At 34.9% G+C, this 18,009-nt stretch overlaps 2 protein-coding genes across 2 annotated transcripts in view; both read right to left on the bottom strand.

The window, feature by feature from the left end:
- LOC109540860 (kinesin-like protein KIF13A) overlaps positions 1-14,777 on the bottom strand; it is a 37,632-nt gene extending 22,855 nt beyond the window's left edge. The window contains exons 1-3 of the mRNA XM_048660996.1: positions 14,381-14,777; positions 11,712-11,799; positions 3,846-4,009 (exon numbers count right to left, since the gene is read on the bottom strand). Of these exons, the coding sequence (XP_048516953.1) occupies positions 3,846-4,009; positions 11,712-11,799; positions 14,381-14,435 (307 nt within the window). The 5' untranslated portion in view covers positions 14,436-14,777. The remainder of the gene's footprint in view (positions 1-3,845; positions 4,010-11,711; positions 11,800-14,380) is intronic.
- A 1,307-nt stretch (positions 14,778-16,084) lies between these two features.
- Positions 16,085-18,009, bottom strand: part of LOC109540873 (transcription factor EC) — a 37,334-nt gene continuing 35,409 nt past the window's right edge. Inside the window, exon 6 of the mRNA XM_019909374.2 lies at positions 16,085-17,962. Coding sequence (XP_019764933.1) covers positions 17,690-17,962 — 273 coding nt within the window. The 3' untranslated portion in view covers positions 16,085-17,689. The remainder of the gene's footprint in view (positions 17,963-18,009) is intronic.

The raw sequence follows: 18,009 nt of genomic DNA, 5'->3' as shown, positions 1-18,009 counted from the left end.
TTCTATTAACAATTCAGTGTTGTTGAATGATTGAACACAGCAAACCATTGTAGTGTTTCAACTGTCAACTGGATTCCTTTATCAATATCCTATGATTGTGTACATTTAGTTTGCCAAATAAAAACAAGGGTTGGAAACTAGCCAAGTTTAAGCTATAGGATACTGACCCATCAGGCCATCAGCACCAGACTTATCAAGATTTGTATAGGAAATTGAGAAGTTGTCTAGCTGAACTAATTCACGTCTTTTTTGTTTACGAGCGTTTAATGTTGGAGTTTTATGTCTTACTAGGCCATAGGAAGTTGTTCATATATTTAGAACAAAAATCAATGAAAAACGAAATAAAGGGTTCATATTTCCACTGTCAAAGACTCAAAATAATGGCAAAGCGCCAGCTTGACTCAGCTTCGCGTTTGTATATGTCTGAAATCTACTGGAAAACTTGGTTAGCGAAGAGAATACTTGATGGTTTTGTCATTTTCTGTCCGCATTTGAAAAAATATATCGTTTGTTTCGAAATTGTATGAGACAGTAGTGCGCTCAAATTTTGAATTATAGATCCTTTCATTTACAAATGGGTCGAAAGCATTCCCCTCTTGGAATTACTTTAGTGTTTAATGGAGATCAAAGGCAGAAAATCTTTATTGCTTTCACCCTAAATCAACGCGGTGAGTCAGCAACTGTGATGAAATCGGACACATTCGTGACCATACTAGATCTAGGTTAGAGCATTGAGAGCAATAAAAATGGTTCCGTTTCTTGCCCACGGAAACGGCCCTCGGCTTACTTTGAAGCGATATTTATTTACCAATTTTTAATGACTTACAGAGAAGAAATAAACCGAGGCCTTAATGACAAAATTCCGACCTTTCGCCTAGTAGAATACTTTGATAAAAACTGATTACAACTTGAAATAAACATAAAACAGGGCGTGCAAATTTTGGACATTATTTCATGTCGATTTTTCTGACACCGTCTATGGAAGTTTTCTATTAATCGTTTCATTTCTATTAATTTTTAATATGTAAAAATGTGCCCTGACTCGTCCATTGAAAGGTTAGTTAAAAATCGATCTACCGTTATGGAAATAAAATCACCCCATCGAAAGCTGATTGTATGGCGTGGAAAAGTTCAATATAAAGTTGATTATAGGACACTTTGCTTCCAGAAATGGGGTTAAAGCGCCTAATAGTTTAGTCATACGTTTTTATTAACTATATTTTAAATTGCTAATTTTTGAAATTCTCACAAGGGTTGTCACATTTTTTAGAAGAATTAATTTGTCCAATCTGGCGTTAACTATCATGTTGAGTTCGAAATGTGTGGCGCAGAGTAAACAACATGGAAACACATTGGACGGGGTGTTTTTATTTTTGTGTTCTACAGGATGCACTTGGCTTAATTGCTTTCTTACCGCGTCTGGATGCTCGATGAGTGTGCTTAAAATATATTTATGGATAACAGCGGTTTAACGAAAACGTGTAGTTATAACAGAAAAAGTGTTAGAATAAGTCCGATATTTCCAATGATTAAAAATTGTAGTAATCGTCAATTCTCATTCCTCCACTTTGTTTATCGCGTCACTCGTTCAGGCAGTAAAGATCGTCAATATAATTAATGGAAGTACATTTAATTATAAACGTTGTGAATTTTTACGGGCTGTACTCTGGAAGTAATTAAGATCGAAATGCGATGGAACCGACAAAAATGCTATAAACACGCAACTAGTGCGACTTAAAATCGATATGGTGTGTTCCGAAATATAAGGAAAATTCCGGATGCAAATCGTGTTACATTGAAAAGCTCTCGCTCGACCCTTCACCAATCAAATAGCACCCAAGGGTGTAATTTCCTATTTCCCAATGTTGGCGAATTCCAATTGCTAACGTTTGAATCACCAGGTTTTCGTTTAAGACTTATCCCCAATATTCGAACGGACATCAATGAAGTAGCAAAAGGAAACTTTATATGAAAAACTTGGCAGCTCAATAATACTACGTAGTAAGATAATGGTCGTTTTTCTCCGATCTTTATTTACCACTAACAATTAAGAAAGAGTCTGCTCAATTCTCTGCTTCGCCTAGTTGAACTTGGATAATTACTTAATGTGGAGTGAAAGCTGGAATCCAGGCTTAATTAACTTTTAATTGATTTTTCCACACCAAGTTTCCTGCCTTCTGTGTCGAAATCCAGATTAGATAGAAACGCCTTAATTAGTCATTTCTTAATCTTACATTACTTGAAAACGTATCATTGATTACCTACTATCTTTATATTAATATGTAATATACAGGGCGGCTCACTTTGTTCTGTCTAATAGAGCATAGGAATTAAATCTAGATTGGGAATAATGTTTTCTTCTAACATATTCAGGGCATTGCAAAACGCATGAATAAGTCTAATTAAGAGCTCAAATAGGGCGTTTCCACCTGAAGAGGTTCTTAAAAAGTTTTCTGGCTTGTAAAGGTCTCAAAAAAGGTACGCGTTCGCGGTCATTGCTTGAAACTGGTTAGTTTTTCGGGCTTTTATGCTGGCGTCGATTAGAATTTCTTTAAGACGTTTCGCAAGCACATTGGCTTGCATCTGCAGAAGTGGTTTGTCACCAAGCCACTCGAGCTCACAAAACTTTTCCACAACGGCCTGAAAGTCCGAAAAACTCACCAGAGTTGCGAAGAAGGTGGAAGAAAGTGGAGAAGGGAAGCTTTTAATAGTTTGTCTTCTGACGCGCATTAAATGAGAAAAAAATACATTTCAAAGTAAAATGCCTGATTAACCCTAGTTAAGAGTCTACGTGGAACTTTTACACCTGAAGAGACGATGATCACCATCTCTTTGCTATTGGAGGTTGTTAACGATTTTTCCTATTGACTTCTCTCCGCTCAGAACAAGTTCCCCGAAAGCCCATTTTGAATATTTCATCTCTCTAACTAGCATAATAAAAGTGAAATTGGGTAAATTCAGTCATTAGTCAGTACGAATAAAATGTTGATATTAAAAGCATTTTTTAAGGAAATTACGTAACAATTGGTAGGTTTTCAAACATGAACCCACTCAACCTGATGGAATTAGCATTCAATAAAGCCATTGCTGCCAATTTAATAAAAAGCAAAAGTTGTGAAAGAGGAAGTTTAAGTAGCTTTCATACTTCAGTGAATTTACGCCGTTTACCAGTCAATCTGGTTTTAAATTATAAATAAATGGAACAAAATCTTAATTTTCAATTTTCCTTAGTGACTGGCCCCGCACACATTTGGAGCATTCGCAATCTAGACTTATTTTCTTAGTCTTGAGCCTATGAAACTGCCTCGAGCTGGAACGTTTTGAATTGGTTTTGTTTGTCCAAATGCATATGCTCAGTTTTTGATTTTTTTGTGCAATAAAATTCAACTGGAAATATCAGGGTTTATCTACTTATATGTCTTATCAACCAGTGTAAATATGCTATTTTCAGATATGGTTATCTATATCTACTATAAACAATCCGATGTGATAAATTAGTACGAAACAGTTTTCAGATGGGTACATAAAAATCAATACCTACCCGGTGTTGTTTTGTAGCGCAGCAAATGATTTATTTAACCGATGTATATTCAGAGATCCAACCATTTGTTTCGTTAAAAATTTGAATTATTCATAAAAAAACGAATGAAATAACAGAAGGAAAATTTATAGACACACAGAAAATGCTTTGCCTGAACCTGGTGATTCATCGTATGCAAAGAAGGCCGTTGCCCTAATAAACGATCTGTAAAGACGTCCATGCTTCCTCGAAATTATTGCAACATTAGCTTGAAATATATTGATTTTCAATAACTATCTATCTAATAAATCGCAAAGGTATTTACCTGTCTGTCCATAAGCAAATATGCATGCATTGTACCCTTGGAAAGCATTCTCTAGAATATCTCTGCCTAGAGAATCGAAAACGACATCCTGAGAAGCGAAGTTTTCTTGATTTGGATCCACCGAACAGAAGCAATGATCAAATGCGAAGGTTTTCAACTGTTTTCTGGAAACATAATAAAGAGCATTGCAGTACAAGTTGAGCGAACAATTGCTTTAACATCTATTGATTATTTTAAGGTTGCCAAGCAGCCTATTCCGAGTATCTATGTACATGTTGTTATTTTCCGATATATATCGAAGATTTTTATTTGCTTACTTGATAGTTCATTGCATGCCCATCATTCAACCGTGAATTGTTTCCTTAAAAAGCAAAAAGCTAAATAGTTATTGGGAAATAGCAACTTTTAATGCAAAATGCGCCGTATTGCCCCATTGAATTTTGCCTGCTTTATATCATTTTGTACATCGCATTTTCATGCCTTAAGCTCGAAAGTCTCTTTTTGATTATTTTTTTATCGGAAAAGTAATTTCAATCTAGAGTCCCTGGTTAGGGTCTCAATTCCCCTGGTAAGAGACCCACTTTCATCATGTGTATTTTGAAGAGACGAGGTCACTTTTAAAAGTTTTTCTAAGTGCTTTCTATTAGCGACCTTTCTTGGGTTTTGACGTTATGGAAATGTTCAATTTTTCTGGTATTCTGGACGATTGGCAGCTTTGCAGTTTAAAGTGGATTTAGGTAGACAAACGTTTCAACAAAATGAATTTTCTTCCATCAATATTTGGAAACAAATAGCGTAGGAATTCGCGTTTGGGACACAGTGGGATTTGAACCCTCAAAATGAGAAACGAAATTGATGTTTACAGCGACAACACAATTGCTTCGAACACGGCAAATTGCTTCTGGAAACTTTCATCTCAATGCGATTTGGAACGGGTCAGCCCAAATATCATCCAGCTTTAATTCTCTCATTTATTGCTGGTCTAGTATCAATATCACCTTCAATTTCTAGAACGAATTACATAACAATACACGTACAGTTTACGTAATTAATTAATAAAGCTTAGGAGGAAGCCGAAAACGGTTGTTCTTTACAGACAAAACTGCGAGACAGACCTTATAAATTCACTTTCTTTCATGTGCTTCTTAACACTGAAATTAAAATGCGGATGTAGTGCACCACAATTAAAATTACAAATTAGAACTATGATATTCTGAGATATTACTCATAAAAAATTAATTAATTGGTAGTTTGATTGTAGTTGGTTTCGTGCTAATTGAGTATTAGTGTGTGATTGAACCATCGGAATTTCTGCGATTCGAAAGTTAGCCAAATCTGCGAATTTTGCTTGATTTACCAATATTATCAAAATAATTTGTTCTTTAAATTGGAGATTTTTTCGTGCTTTTAAGTCGTCGTAGAATATAATTTATTTCTGACGTTTCGCAAGCACGAGTGCCTTGCGTCTTCAGAGGTAGCTTCAACGCAAACGTCTAAAACTATATAAAAGTCTATGCGTTTTTGAGATTTGTATTTTAAATTTGCAGTCATTTAAATAAGTATTAAAATTTCCGTTCAAATCATTTTATTTGGTGCCAAGTTCTTGATGAAAAACGCTTACTTTCTTATACTTTTTATAGCCGAATAGGCGCTTTCTACAAAATAGTAAGCAATAAAAAAAGTGAAATTGAACTGTAAAGCCAAGCAATGAGTGACTCATCCAAAGGGCGATCGAGCAAATGGTTATATCATCATATTGGTACTGTACCATGAGTTTTTTCCTGAATATACAGTTTATTAGAGACCATCGACGAAATAGGTCGATTTTTGTCGTGTCTAAATCGTCAAAAAAATCGAATTCCGTTGTGCCAAAGAATATAGAATCATTGTGGCCCTTATGGCAACTGCAGTAGTTTATTCTGCATATTCAGTACAGGCTTAAAGTTTTCAATTAGGAATGCATTTTCATTATGTGTTCAAGTGTAGTGTGAACTTTTTGATTATTAATAGATAGTACCTTGTTAGGTACACCATGGGGCACCAGCTTGCACAAAGCGGGTAGGAATAGCTGGAAATTATTTTAGTTTTTTCAAAAAGCAAATCAAGTTTTATGCATTCTTTACATTTTCAATTTTTTGTTTTTTTCCTTTCTAATAACATGGCTTTGGACCGATTTCCTGCGGTACTAAACATCTTTTTCTTTATTTCCAGGTGGCACGATGCAGCTTTCGGTAAGTTTGGCATTTATTTGCCCCTGGTTAGCATGTAGAAGTAGAGATTTTAGTCCCATATTGTTGACTTATATTTTATGATATTGTTGCATGCCATATTTATTCGACGCGGATAGACGAGGGATTTTCTGGATTCCGGATCGGGTTTCTCGAATTTTTTTATTTGATTTTTGTAAAATTAATTTAAAGTCAGGTTTTCTATGGTATACTGTTTCTATGTGGTGTGCTGCTGCGAACTACACTTTTTATCGTCGTGTAAGAGTGTATCAACTATTGGAAGTACGGTTCTTGAATTCTCATTAGGGATTGCTCATATTTATAAATTTGAAAATTATTCGCTCAGTTTTTCGACAGAAATGGTCAGGTTTTCCACATTAGACTGTTTTAATTTGTAAAAAGTCAAAGTGTTCTGCTGCGAACACACTTTAATTATCTTCAAATCAAAGATATTAATAACTATTGTTTTCCTGCTGAAAATTTCAGCGGCCAGGATCTGTCTGACTATTCCGGATTTTTTTGCCGTCTAGCGCTCTTCAGGGTGAGAGGTCCAAATCTAAATTATAACCAAACTTGCGGCTGTTCTTTGTAATTTAAGCCACTAAATGGCGTTGAGTTTTTTGAGAAAAACTCAAGGTTTTAGAGAATTTGAGGGGTGTGGATCCGGGCGGCAGGTTATTTTGAAGAAGTAGATGGTAACCAGAGTTGTAGTTTTTCTTTGATGCCATTTTTAGGTTGGTTGTGAATATTTCAAGGTTAATTTAAACTTTAATTTCTAATTAAAGTGTTTGCTTGCAGATTTGTTTCATATCGTATTATATTAATTACTTATTTTACTTTACTATTAAGTTTTAATTTCGAAGTCGATTTTTACGGCGGACTTCTTAAGCATTAATGGGCAGCAAATGAAGGATGGGGCGCCAGCTTGCAGAAAGCTGGTAAGAATAATCACTAATCTGTAAATCTCTTGCATCGATAATTTTCCGAAAAGCAACTAAAGTTTTATTCATGTTTTACGATTCGTATTCTCTGTGTTTCTCATTTCCACTATCAAAACTTTGGACAGATTTCATGCTGGTTTCCAAATTTCAGACAAAAAGTCAGATTTTACACTAACTAGGGGTTTTCTCTGGTATAAGTCAGTATCGTTCTGTTGAACAACACTTTTTATTGTCGTCTAAGATATTTGTATCAATTATTGATTTAAAAAAAACTGTTCTTGAATTCTCATTAGGGTTTACTCAGATTAACAAATTTTAACTTGTCACTCTCAGTGTTTCTACGTTAAATGTTTTTCTGCTGAAAATGTAACTTTTGGCTGCTTTGAAAGTTAATAATACCCTAGAATCCAGACTAAAGCGCCTAAGGATAAGTGAATCTTTTTATTACTTTGTGAGGGTCTAGTCTAGAGCCTTAGTGGTCCTGGCCTACTAATTTAGACTTTGAGCGGTTTTTCAAAATTTAACACACTAAACACATTATTTTTGGCAAGCGAACCCGAGCTAGGGAATTTCAGCGGCCAGGATCCGTCCTACTATTCCAGATTTTTTTGCCGTCCAGCGCCCTTCAGAGTGTTCTAAATCTAAATTATAACCAAACTTGCAGCTGTTCTAACTTGAAGCCACTAAATGTTCAGTTTTTGAGAAAAAAATCTGTACTTTAGCGAGCTTCAGCGGTCTGGATCTGGACGGCAGTTTATTTTGTGAAGTAGATGGCAACCAGGGTTGTAGTTTTTCTTTGATAACATTTATGTCCCTTTCGCTTTTTGCGGATTTTGACTGGCGATTTTTTGAAAATAATGGTGCACTACGGTCTTCCATTTGAAAACCACAGACATAGTTGGACATAATAATAATTATGGAACATTTGATTTTATTTATCAAAATAAATTAAAGGGTGTGTCGGACATCACGAATTCAGGCGCGCTTTTGCGGACAGTTGTTTGGAGATTCCGGTTCTAATTGATAGAACAAAACAGAACAAATCAATATGGGTGTAATGTCCAGAAATATCGTCAGAATACCAATAATAAAACCAATCGATGATTGAGAATGTTGTTTTTGCTTAATTGTCACGATTCGGCTTTGATTTTCAAATGGGGTGCCACGAATAAAATTATTATTCGTAGCTGAGGATCAGTATAAAGTTCGCGTTTCCGTTTAAGATATTGTTATTGTAAATCAGACATCTTCCGGTTACACCTGGGATCTGAGTCTACCTAACAAGCGGAATAAGCCTATTCTGGGAAATATTTACAAAATACTAAATCTGAAATCAATCAACAATGTTTTGCATTTGCACCTACAATTTCGCATTTTATTTAAAAATATATGTCAAATATTGTTTAATAGCAAATGGGAAAGTACATCTTGAAAACGTAGTATCTAATTGTTCAAATAGCAGTAATGTAACTTTGCGTCTTTATTTGTTCTCTTTACTAAACTTTTGTTAGTCGCATTTGAGCTGTGCTTCACAAGCAAGTAAATGAGGATAAATACAAAGAACTGTTTATGTAACTGTACACAAAGCATTATTTTCTTATTAAATGTTGCTGTTAAACTAGTAGTTCCGATAATGTTTACGACTTTGAGTGTACGTTTCCGTTTGTCATTGTAAAAACCGTCACCAATCTTCCATGAAAAATCAGGCAAAGACAATGAATTTGTTTTGAAACTAGCTGTTACATAGCGATAAATTTCTAATAACTTATTATTGTAATCAGCATTGTGTGTATTATTAAATTTAAACATTGCCTCAGAGTCCTTGATTTTTTCACTTATGGTGTCAGTATAACACTTCATTTTCCTTGCAAAACTCAAATACTATTTTACTGCTATCGAAAATCTGTTTAAAGTCGCTTAGCGTGCGCTTAGGTAAAATGTTTTAATATCCAATTGTTCTTAAGCACAAACTTTGCTCCCAAAGCAGGTTCGTTGGGGGACAAGGAAAATAGCTTCGAAGAGAGTTTTGCAAAGCCTTGGTAGATAAAGTGACCGGAAAACTTGAGCAGGTGTAATTAAGGGATTTTAAGGGCGCTGTCGTTCTGAATATTTACGAGCAGCTCCCCAAGCTCCTTCCTTTATTGCGGAATAGTTGTCTTTTTTGTGAACTTGGATAATTGAAGGTCCAATCCAATTTTTGGATAATCAGACCGGAGGATAAAAGTGGAGTGAAACTGGGCCACGTTTAATAGAATTCCAAATGATATATTATAAACGCTTCTGGAACGTAAATAATTATTACCTGACGCGATCAATCATGTTGTAGATGGTTACGCACGTTTACGTTAAAGAGGTCAAAACGAGGCCTGATCATAAAGTAACTCGAGACATTCAACCAATTCTATACATGGTACCTATTTTACAAACCAGAAACTAAAAAGATCGGCTGCACTGAACTGTTAAATTATGGTTTGGTCGATACATTACAAAATCATAGAAAATCAACTTGTTCAGTTAAGCGTGCAAGTTAAAAAGTGAAAACAGCTCGATTATTTGGTGAAACTTCACCCATCCATTGAATGTGTATTGGAATCGTTTCAATTTGCAATAAGCGACCTTTTTAAATTGAGGCCTGGTAAATCTGGAAACCAGTTTCATTCAAAATATTTCGGGAATAATTTAACCCCTATTATTCGCATTATTGCGGCCTATTAATATTTTAAAAACAAAACGTGTATCATCTTACGCTGACGCATTTAGAAAGCACGCTAAGCTATCGAAAACTCGGTTAGGCAAATTTTCTGGGGGTCTGAATAAATATTTAAAGGTTTTTAATTGAGAACCTGAGTATTTAAAAATCTGCATAGGTATTATCTATGTGGTTTAATACCGCACTGGAGTCATGTTTTTGCAATATTTTTCTCGTTCTTTGCGTTCCTTTGTAAGGATTGTACAAAGGTTAGTCCTATTCGCTTTTTGTTCCCTCAGGATTTTATCTTATCAGTTTTCCCATAGATTATTCAAGAATGTACAAATGTTTTTCTGGGAGACTTACGACTATTTGGTTTGATCGAGAATTTGATGCAGGATTCTATTAACTTTTTTTAATTGGGGTCGGTTAGACGGATTCAGTTCATCTCGATATACATCAGAGCAATGATTGATTGCTGGCTTGTAATTAATTTTTTTTCTGAACCCGTGAATATCCTACACTTAACTGTAGGAAAATAATGGCAAGCCACGAGCGATTTTGAGAGGATTTGGATTAAATTTCATGCTTTTTTTGTAGTCCAATCTGTTTTATTTCTGATAAAATAGGAGTTAATTGAATCTTTTAATCACTTAGTGCAGTCAAGGATTAAGTATTCGAAGGTATCAGTGGTGAATTTATCAAGAAGTGATCACAAAATGTGCAGCTTGTGCAAATATTCGATTTTTCACGTTATTTTCACATTTCTCTCTTAACTAATAGATATAATCTGCACCATCAGCGTTTCATCAAAATTGAGTGTTTAATTCCAAATTGCTTGTTCGGGTAATATATTTCCAGTAGTTGTGGAATAGTTTTCTTTGTAGTTCAGAATGAGCCAAGAGCGCTGTTAATTAAACTTGAGTACACGGAACAATGTTAAGAGGAAGTTTAACCATAAGCCATACCGAATGCTTGAGTATATATCGTTTCTATTTCGAGCAATTTATCTCTCGGTATGCGTTTTCTCCGGAATGAATGCTCAATAGGCTTGAACATGAAGAAATATTGATAAAAAAGCTGGTAGATTCAAATGCCTGTTTCTTAACATATTGGCAAATTAGGCTGTCTTGAAGTCTAGACATCATTTATTATTGTTATTATTATTATTAAAATGAATGCGAAGTTTGCACAACATACTGTAGATAAAACTGGTGTGTGTGAACTGAAAACAACTAGAGTGAGACAATGAGACTAAACTGTTTTAATTCACGCTGAATCGTTCTCCTAACTCTTTATAAGCATAGGATTTTAATAAAATCAATTGCCTAGAATTTTCCTTGGTTACCCCAGCTCCACAGTTCTAGATTAAAACCGCATGACCCAACACAACTGTAATTATAGAAATGAAACTTTGAAAATCCTGGGGGTAAATAAGCTTGGCAATTTTCATCTCAAAGTTTTAATTAATTAACTGTGATAGCACAGCACATAAACCGTATTCTGGTATCAAATTTCTATTTAATTAGGTTGCCGAAATATTAGCCGGGTGTTGGAAGTGTGACTAAAACATCCTTTCTGAAAGTGAAATTGACGAAACTATAAATCTGTGACCATTACTTAAAAATAATGTTCCGAAACCAAGTCTCTAACATGTTCTTTTAAGTCAAGTGAAAATGGTCCAGCTTTTTTATTTTTCACCCACAATCGGTTTTTGCTAGTCAGATTATATTATAGTAACCCTGGCAAATCAATTTTGTCAAAAATTCGAAACAAATTGGTCTGTATTTTAAATTATTTTATTCATTGTTTAAAGGCGTATTAAATTGATGCAAAGATTGATTTACATTGGGGAAACATAGGTAATGTTAATCGTCGATTTGAAAGGGATTCCTTGGATATGCTCGTGGTCATTAGAAGTAATTTATTACGATAATATCAAGTTTTATCTGAATAAAGTCTCTCTAGTATTGGTACGTAATGTTTTACTTTTTTAACTTGGACTTACCTATCCACTTTATCGAGAGTCGTAGGTTGGTGAAGAATGGTTTGCTGTTCTTCCATTTCCACAACGCATTGCGTTCCTAGCTCAAGCTCTGTAACAATCAAAAGTATTTCCATGAGAATGATCGGCAAATATTGGACATCTATTGATTTCTTTTAAGTGCTGGTTTATTGGAAATTTTCAATATTATGCTTTGAAATTCAATAACGGTTTTTATGTTGCTTTAGGCTGATTCCTTCTAGGTAATGAAGCTTAATAATGTTCTTGAAATCTCAGCGCAGTTCCGTTGCTAATTTAATTATGCAATTTGAAAGCGTACAACTCGTGAAGCTTGAATGCTTTTAAGCAGTTTTAATACTTATCCCGGATTAGCTGTTTTAAAGCCTTGCTGATCGTAAAAGCACAGACGATTTTCAAAAAAATCTACTAAATCTCTTCCAGCAGTAAAGTGTTTCAATTTACGTACGAACGATGCAGACATATATAAAGGCCTAAACTTCTGCCAAAGCTTTTTGATTTAATGACCAATTACTTTCTTCTGGAACCTTGCACTGAAATAGGTTGCCGCAGTTTGCGGAGCAGAAACTTTCATTCAACATGGGAAGTTCAAAATTAAAAACTTTGCTTTCTCAAAATCTCCCGTGAAATACTGCTGTAGTCGCTTAGTGAACACCGCGGAGTTGAGAAGCTCAAATCTCTTGAGTTTCACTGAAACCGAAAGTTCTTATTCGTTCGAAGATTGGGAACTTTTGTAAGTTGAAAATGTTATCGATGTGCACGGGAACATTTTGTCGCTTAGGGAATAGATGTTTTATCGATTGCAGAAAATTGGTTAACTTTCACATTTTTATTTAAATTCAGTTAATAATCGTTGTGACCATTAACATTTTCTGTTGCTTGCTTCTAAATCTATCGTATCGGCATAAACATTTTATTGGATTTGAAAATTTTCTGTAACTGGCTTGACAATGGAACAGGGGCGGATTGTGATGATTGTTTAAACTTTTCCAATCATCGATATTTAACACTCAATGTTTTTGTCCTAATTCCAATATTTTCCCGGTTTAGAGTGTTTGAAAAAACCGTGGTTGAAAAAGTCAAGGGACCGAATCCGACAACACGCAGTTTATATGCTTTATGAGATATTCTAATATTCTATTGAAATGAATCAGAACTATTAGGTGCTAATAGGCCCAAATTGTAAATATTCCGTTTTTAATATGGACGGAAATATTACATATTTTTATTGCCCATGTGTCGCGTCATGGATAAATATAGGTGTTTGAAACTTTTACTTATCTGGCTAACATATAAACGGTCTGAAACATTTTCGCATGTTGCAAGTAGTGGGCATATACGGTCTAGTATTGCTTTCGCAAGTTTGCCAACATTTCGCTTCCAATAACCAAGTCTTCAGCTTTACACTTTTCAATGTCATTAAAAAGATAAACTTAATAAATTGTTCAATTTATCTGCATCCTAGATTGGCTTTATCGCCGAATGAATTCCAGTGGGTTTGAAAAACCTGTAGATAAGATGAGATCAGTGCCAATGTACATCACCATTGTGCGGTGGCATACGGCATCTTCTGCTTATTTTCGAAGGTCTTGAAAACTTCATAATTCACTGCAGATATAAGTAAAGTACCTATTTAGAGTGGCAATTTCTTTGAAAAATCCCTAATTTATTGTATGTGAGTGGGCTGATGCTCTTTCATAAACTGAATTGGTATGAGGTATTGTATCTGCGCCTATTAGTTACATTAATTTCTCTAAAAAATGTGCTACACCATGAGACGATATTAATTAAAGCTTGTTTTTTTCTTGGCCAAGGCACCAAAACCCTTATTAATCTAAGTGAAAGTTTGATACACTGCTTACACTAGCAACGTCTTAACTTTCTTTGCTTTTGTCTTCATGTATGAGTTTGTTCATTGAGTTGCGATCATTTTGTACATTATTCGGAAACGATAGGGATCACACGCTGCAATGCTAAGGGCTAAATGGTTACCAAGTGAAGTTTTCTGAATATTTCGATATATTCCCTACTTATGTATTTAATATTCTAAATATTTTCTGATATAAAAACAAGAATTTCGTCGGTTACATCCGATTATCTTACATTTTCTGATGTTTTTGGATCCCGCACGTGGCTCTAGTCGAAAGTGAAAGGGTCTTACTATGCAGGTGCAAAATCTGCCATTGTGTTCTTCTAAAGGTCTGTTCAGGTAATTTTGCCTATTTGGCTGCCTAACTGTAAGCCCCATATACTTTTACGTAAAAGTAAATGGTAAGCCCCAGTTTGCAGAGTAGCAGACAGAAAAACTAGTTGTAATTATTTCTTTTATTGGACTTGTTGTCTTCAGTAAAAGCGAAAGCACTCTTTGTTGTTGTTGGTCGCGTTTGCATGTTTTGCTCTGAATTTTAGTTTTTGGTTCTAATAAACTACTTATCCATCCGGCCTCGTACTGATTGTAATAAGTAAAACTTTAAGGCTGTTAACAAAATCCACTTGATTGTTGTATTGTCATACGAAAACACGACTTAGATCCCATTATTGAAGGGAATGATTCATGACGGTGCGGTGAGATTTTTGAAATGACACGCTTCGAGGGAGATTAAGGGGTCTATTTTTAGTGTTTTGGTAGAACTGTTTCTAATCTATTCACTTACCTCTTCGATTAAAAGGACGGAGCCTTACGGCTACTTTTATTTTGTCCGTTGACATTCTGCCTGTTTTTTTTCTTAATTATCTCGTATGTACACAGTTATCACACTTCCTTCGTATATGTATTTTTGTTACTATCCATTTTCGAACATAGTAAGTCACAAGATAGCACTTATCACAACACGTAAACCGACTACTTTCGCCATATTCGAGAGAACGCAATATTGGACATTGCGCCGTACGAATACGATTTATTCAATGGACTGCGCAAATTTTACCTTGTGTCGTGGTATATTTTCATTTTTACAATGACGATCAGACAGAAGAGAGAGACTCACAATTTCCAATATCAAAATATGATAATGCCTTGCTTTCAGCTCCCTCTGACGACGAGCTTTTTCAAACTGCAAGCTTTGATCCAAGTAGACTGTAATCTATGGTTCAAGCTTTCAAGCATACTGCGCGTCAATAATCCGCGTTGCTGCGCAGTCGGGAGTACATTCACCATCCAGAAAACAACAGATACCTAACAGAAAATTATTCTGTGATTCTATGCTCTGAAACGGATCGATTGTTTCAACCTTGAATCGGAAACAGTTTTCCAATTTATTAATACCCCGAAACACGCAGATCTGACAGATAATTGCAACTAATAATTGCGGGTTAACTTTCACCAGGAAATTATTTTAAAACTATAGATACCATTTCCCACCTGTATAATAGAGCAAAATGGCTGCTAGATAGGGAATTGATAATCAGATATATCATGCGAAACATTAGAGTTTGGAGGGAGATGTTTATTTTTGAACCGCGGTTTTAACAAAATTGTGTTGGTGCAAACAAGATGCAATATTTTTGCTTGTATCTCAAGTGCCATTTGAGATACGAAGCATGTTTTTACACCATTGGATAGAGCTTGAAAAGCTTTATCCAATGGTGTAATGAGCTTGGTTTTCTTTCAATCTGCAGTTTTTGCACCTGCACGTGCGTCAGATGCAAAAAATGGCACCACAAAATGGCAATACAATATTTTAGTGCATTGAAAGAACATTGAAACGCAATGAGAAAGGATTTGCTCGTTTTAGCACAAAAAAATTAATATTGCATTTTTGCGATTTTTCAAAAACCAGTACACGTATTCGTTCGGTATTGAAATATACAACTTTCGAAAATTCTGATGAACATTTTTTTCATCACCGCCACCGATTTGCTCATCACTCAAGAACCACTTGAGTTAGAAAGCGTTTATAAATCTGGACGCTTCACGCAGTTTAGATACTACCGAACTTATCAGGCTTCTAAGAACATGCGCCAAAAAATGACAACGTCCTGTATAAATGCAATTCATAACACTTTGTGGCACATGCCACAAAGTCGTTTCTTGTTTTTTAATGCTTTTAGTTCGATGATTGCGTAGTATTTTACAGCTGAAAAATCTGAAATTGCGTTGTAGTGGCATTCTAACTAAAAAAGCGCAGGCTTTGATGGTTGTGTCATCCGCATGCACAGCGAGAACGGACATCCAGTGCGGTTTTAAGTAAGTGTAACAAAAAATCAATGGCAATGTTTCCTTATTCAAATGGGAGTATTCCGGTGAACAAGTGAACATATCTTAAAATCAAAACTTTTATTGGAACAAATATATGTAATAAATCTTAAACGCTTTAAATAAACTATGATTCGTAAAACACAAAATAACAATGATGATATAGTAAATTCAAGAACACTTTCGAAATTTATTAAAAATACGTATTTCAACGAATTGTAGTATAAAACTATTTTGTCACTCTTAACAAGTAATTACGTACTTTCAACATGCAATAAAATTTATCAACAACAATATCACTTATGAATATCATCAGTAGTTTTCCGTTAATAATATTCACTTTTATATTAACACTGTTTTAGGCTTAAAGTAGAAAATAATGTAAACATTCTAACAGGCACATATAGAGTTCTGAAATTGACAAAAATTATACGTATTATATTACAGTAACGATTTTCAATCAGCAATCTGAATATACATATATGTATCAAAATTGCCTGTGTATCATTGCCGGTTTTTCTGCTTTGAAACAATGTGTCATTTCCATCAAAGGTTGCACTATTTTATCAACATTTCAAAATACAGAGTGACAAAAAAATCCATTTTAATGTGCATTCTATAGAAGAGTTGGTAGCTTACAATTTTAATATCTTAATAGTATTGCGATTGGTAACGACCAAGAGACTGGTAACGACCTTAACTGAATTAAAAGAGTTTGGCTTTGCCTCAAAGTGATGAGTTTTTCGGGCTTCTATGCCGTCGTGGAAATCGTTTTTCAAACTTACATTCTCAGAGTCTAAAAACTCTCCAGTTTAGACCTTAACTGAAATTTGCTAAAGCTAAATTCATTATGTACTACTGAGTACTTTATGATACTTAACCAAATTTTTAGGCAACCACTTAAAACATATAATACTAATTGTTGAGTTGGTAACCTTTGAAATGCTAACTGCACTTTTCCCATTTGGTCACACTTCTTATCCGGCTAAGAGATTAGAGAACATTAAATACTATTCTCGTTATTGTCCTGAAAGAAGAATTTTATGTGATAATGCCATTTCATGTATTGATTGAAGTATCACAAAAGCGCTTACTGTTAGCTACATCTAGAATGAAAATGATACATGGCCAAAGAAAATAAGAGTTTAGGTAGTTGAAGCGCGTATTAGAACCAGATTATTCATTACTGAGATCCGTCTAGGTTTTCATTTATTTCAACACAAATGCTTGCAACCTATTTTAAATAAACTGACATCGTACCAGCTCCAAGCACTTTGAATGACAATCTATTGCATTAATGATTTAAACTGAATACAAAACTAAAACGTTGAGTTAAATCAGATTAAGCAGACTTTCTAGGAAAGTTCATGTACTAATTTGGTAATCTCGCCATCGTTCAATTGCCTGATTTACTTTGGTAAAGCAAATCGTGTGTTTTTTATTCGCACAGCACAACACAGCCAGGAACAAGGTCCAGAAACCGGCCAATTTTAACTTTAATTGTTCTCAATTGCGTCTATGGTGTGGAATGTAAAGGAGTAATCAATTTTGAGATGATCTTTTTAGCTTCATGTGCCAATGCTAAAACCATTAACTCCACTGTATTGAGCGTGCTATTGAATATTAGAAAAACATGTTCTGTCTAATTTTAGCCACTTTTTCGCGGCCAAATACATTTTAGGCAGTTTCACTCTAGCAGATCAAGCGTAAGAATAAATTCTCTATATCTAGCTACAATCTAAATCTCGCAAGATACAGGAGATTAAGATCATGCTATCATATCTATATTCAAGGTATCTCCCCCTTCGTCCATATGGCTGGTGGGCGTGGGAGATGGTATGCGTTCTTCTGAAAGCAGAGGATCGCCAGATCTATGGTGAACAGGAGACACGTTTCTCACGAGAAAAGTGTCTCGTGTGAGTGCATTAGGAGAAGACAGCATGGGATCACCATTCACGCTATAGACGAGATCATCATCGTCCATAGCTTCTTCCATCGCTGCTGTTAAACTTAATGTCGCATCGGATATTACGTCTGGCATCTTAAACAAATTTAACAGTCAGCATATTTTCCAACTCGACTGTCAAG

Source organism: Dendroctonus ponderosae, unplaced genomic scaffold (genome assembly GCF_020466585.1).
Source record: "Dendroctonus ponderosae isolate FM_Combo_2020 unplaced genomic scaffold, Dpon_F_20191213v2 Dpon_F_20191213_1, whole genome shotgun sequence".
In the NCBI taxonomy this organism is placed as follows: domain Eukaryota; kingdom Metazoa; phylum Arthropoda; class Insecta; order Coleoptera; family Curculionidae; genus Dendroctonus; species Dendroctonus ponderosae.
Note: the sequence above shows the minus strand (reverse complement) of the source record. Positions and strands in the feature narration are given on the sequence as shown.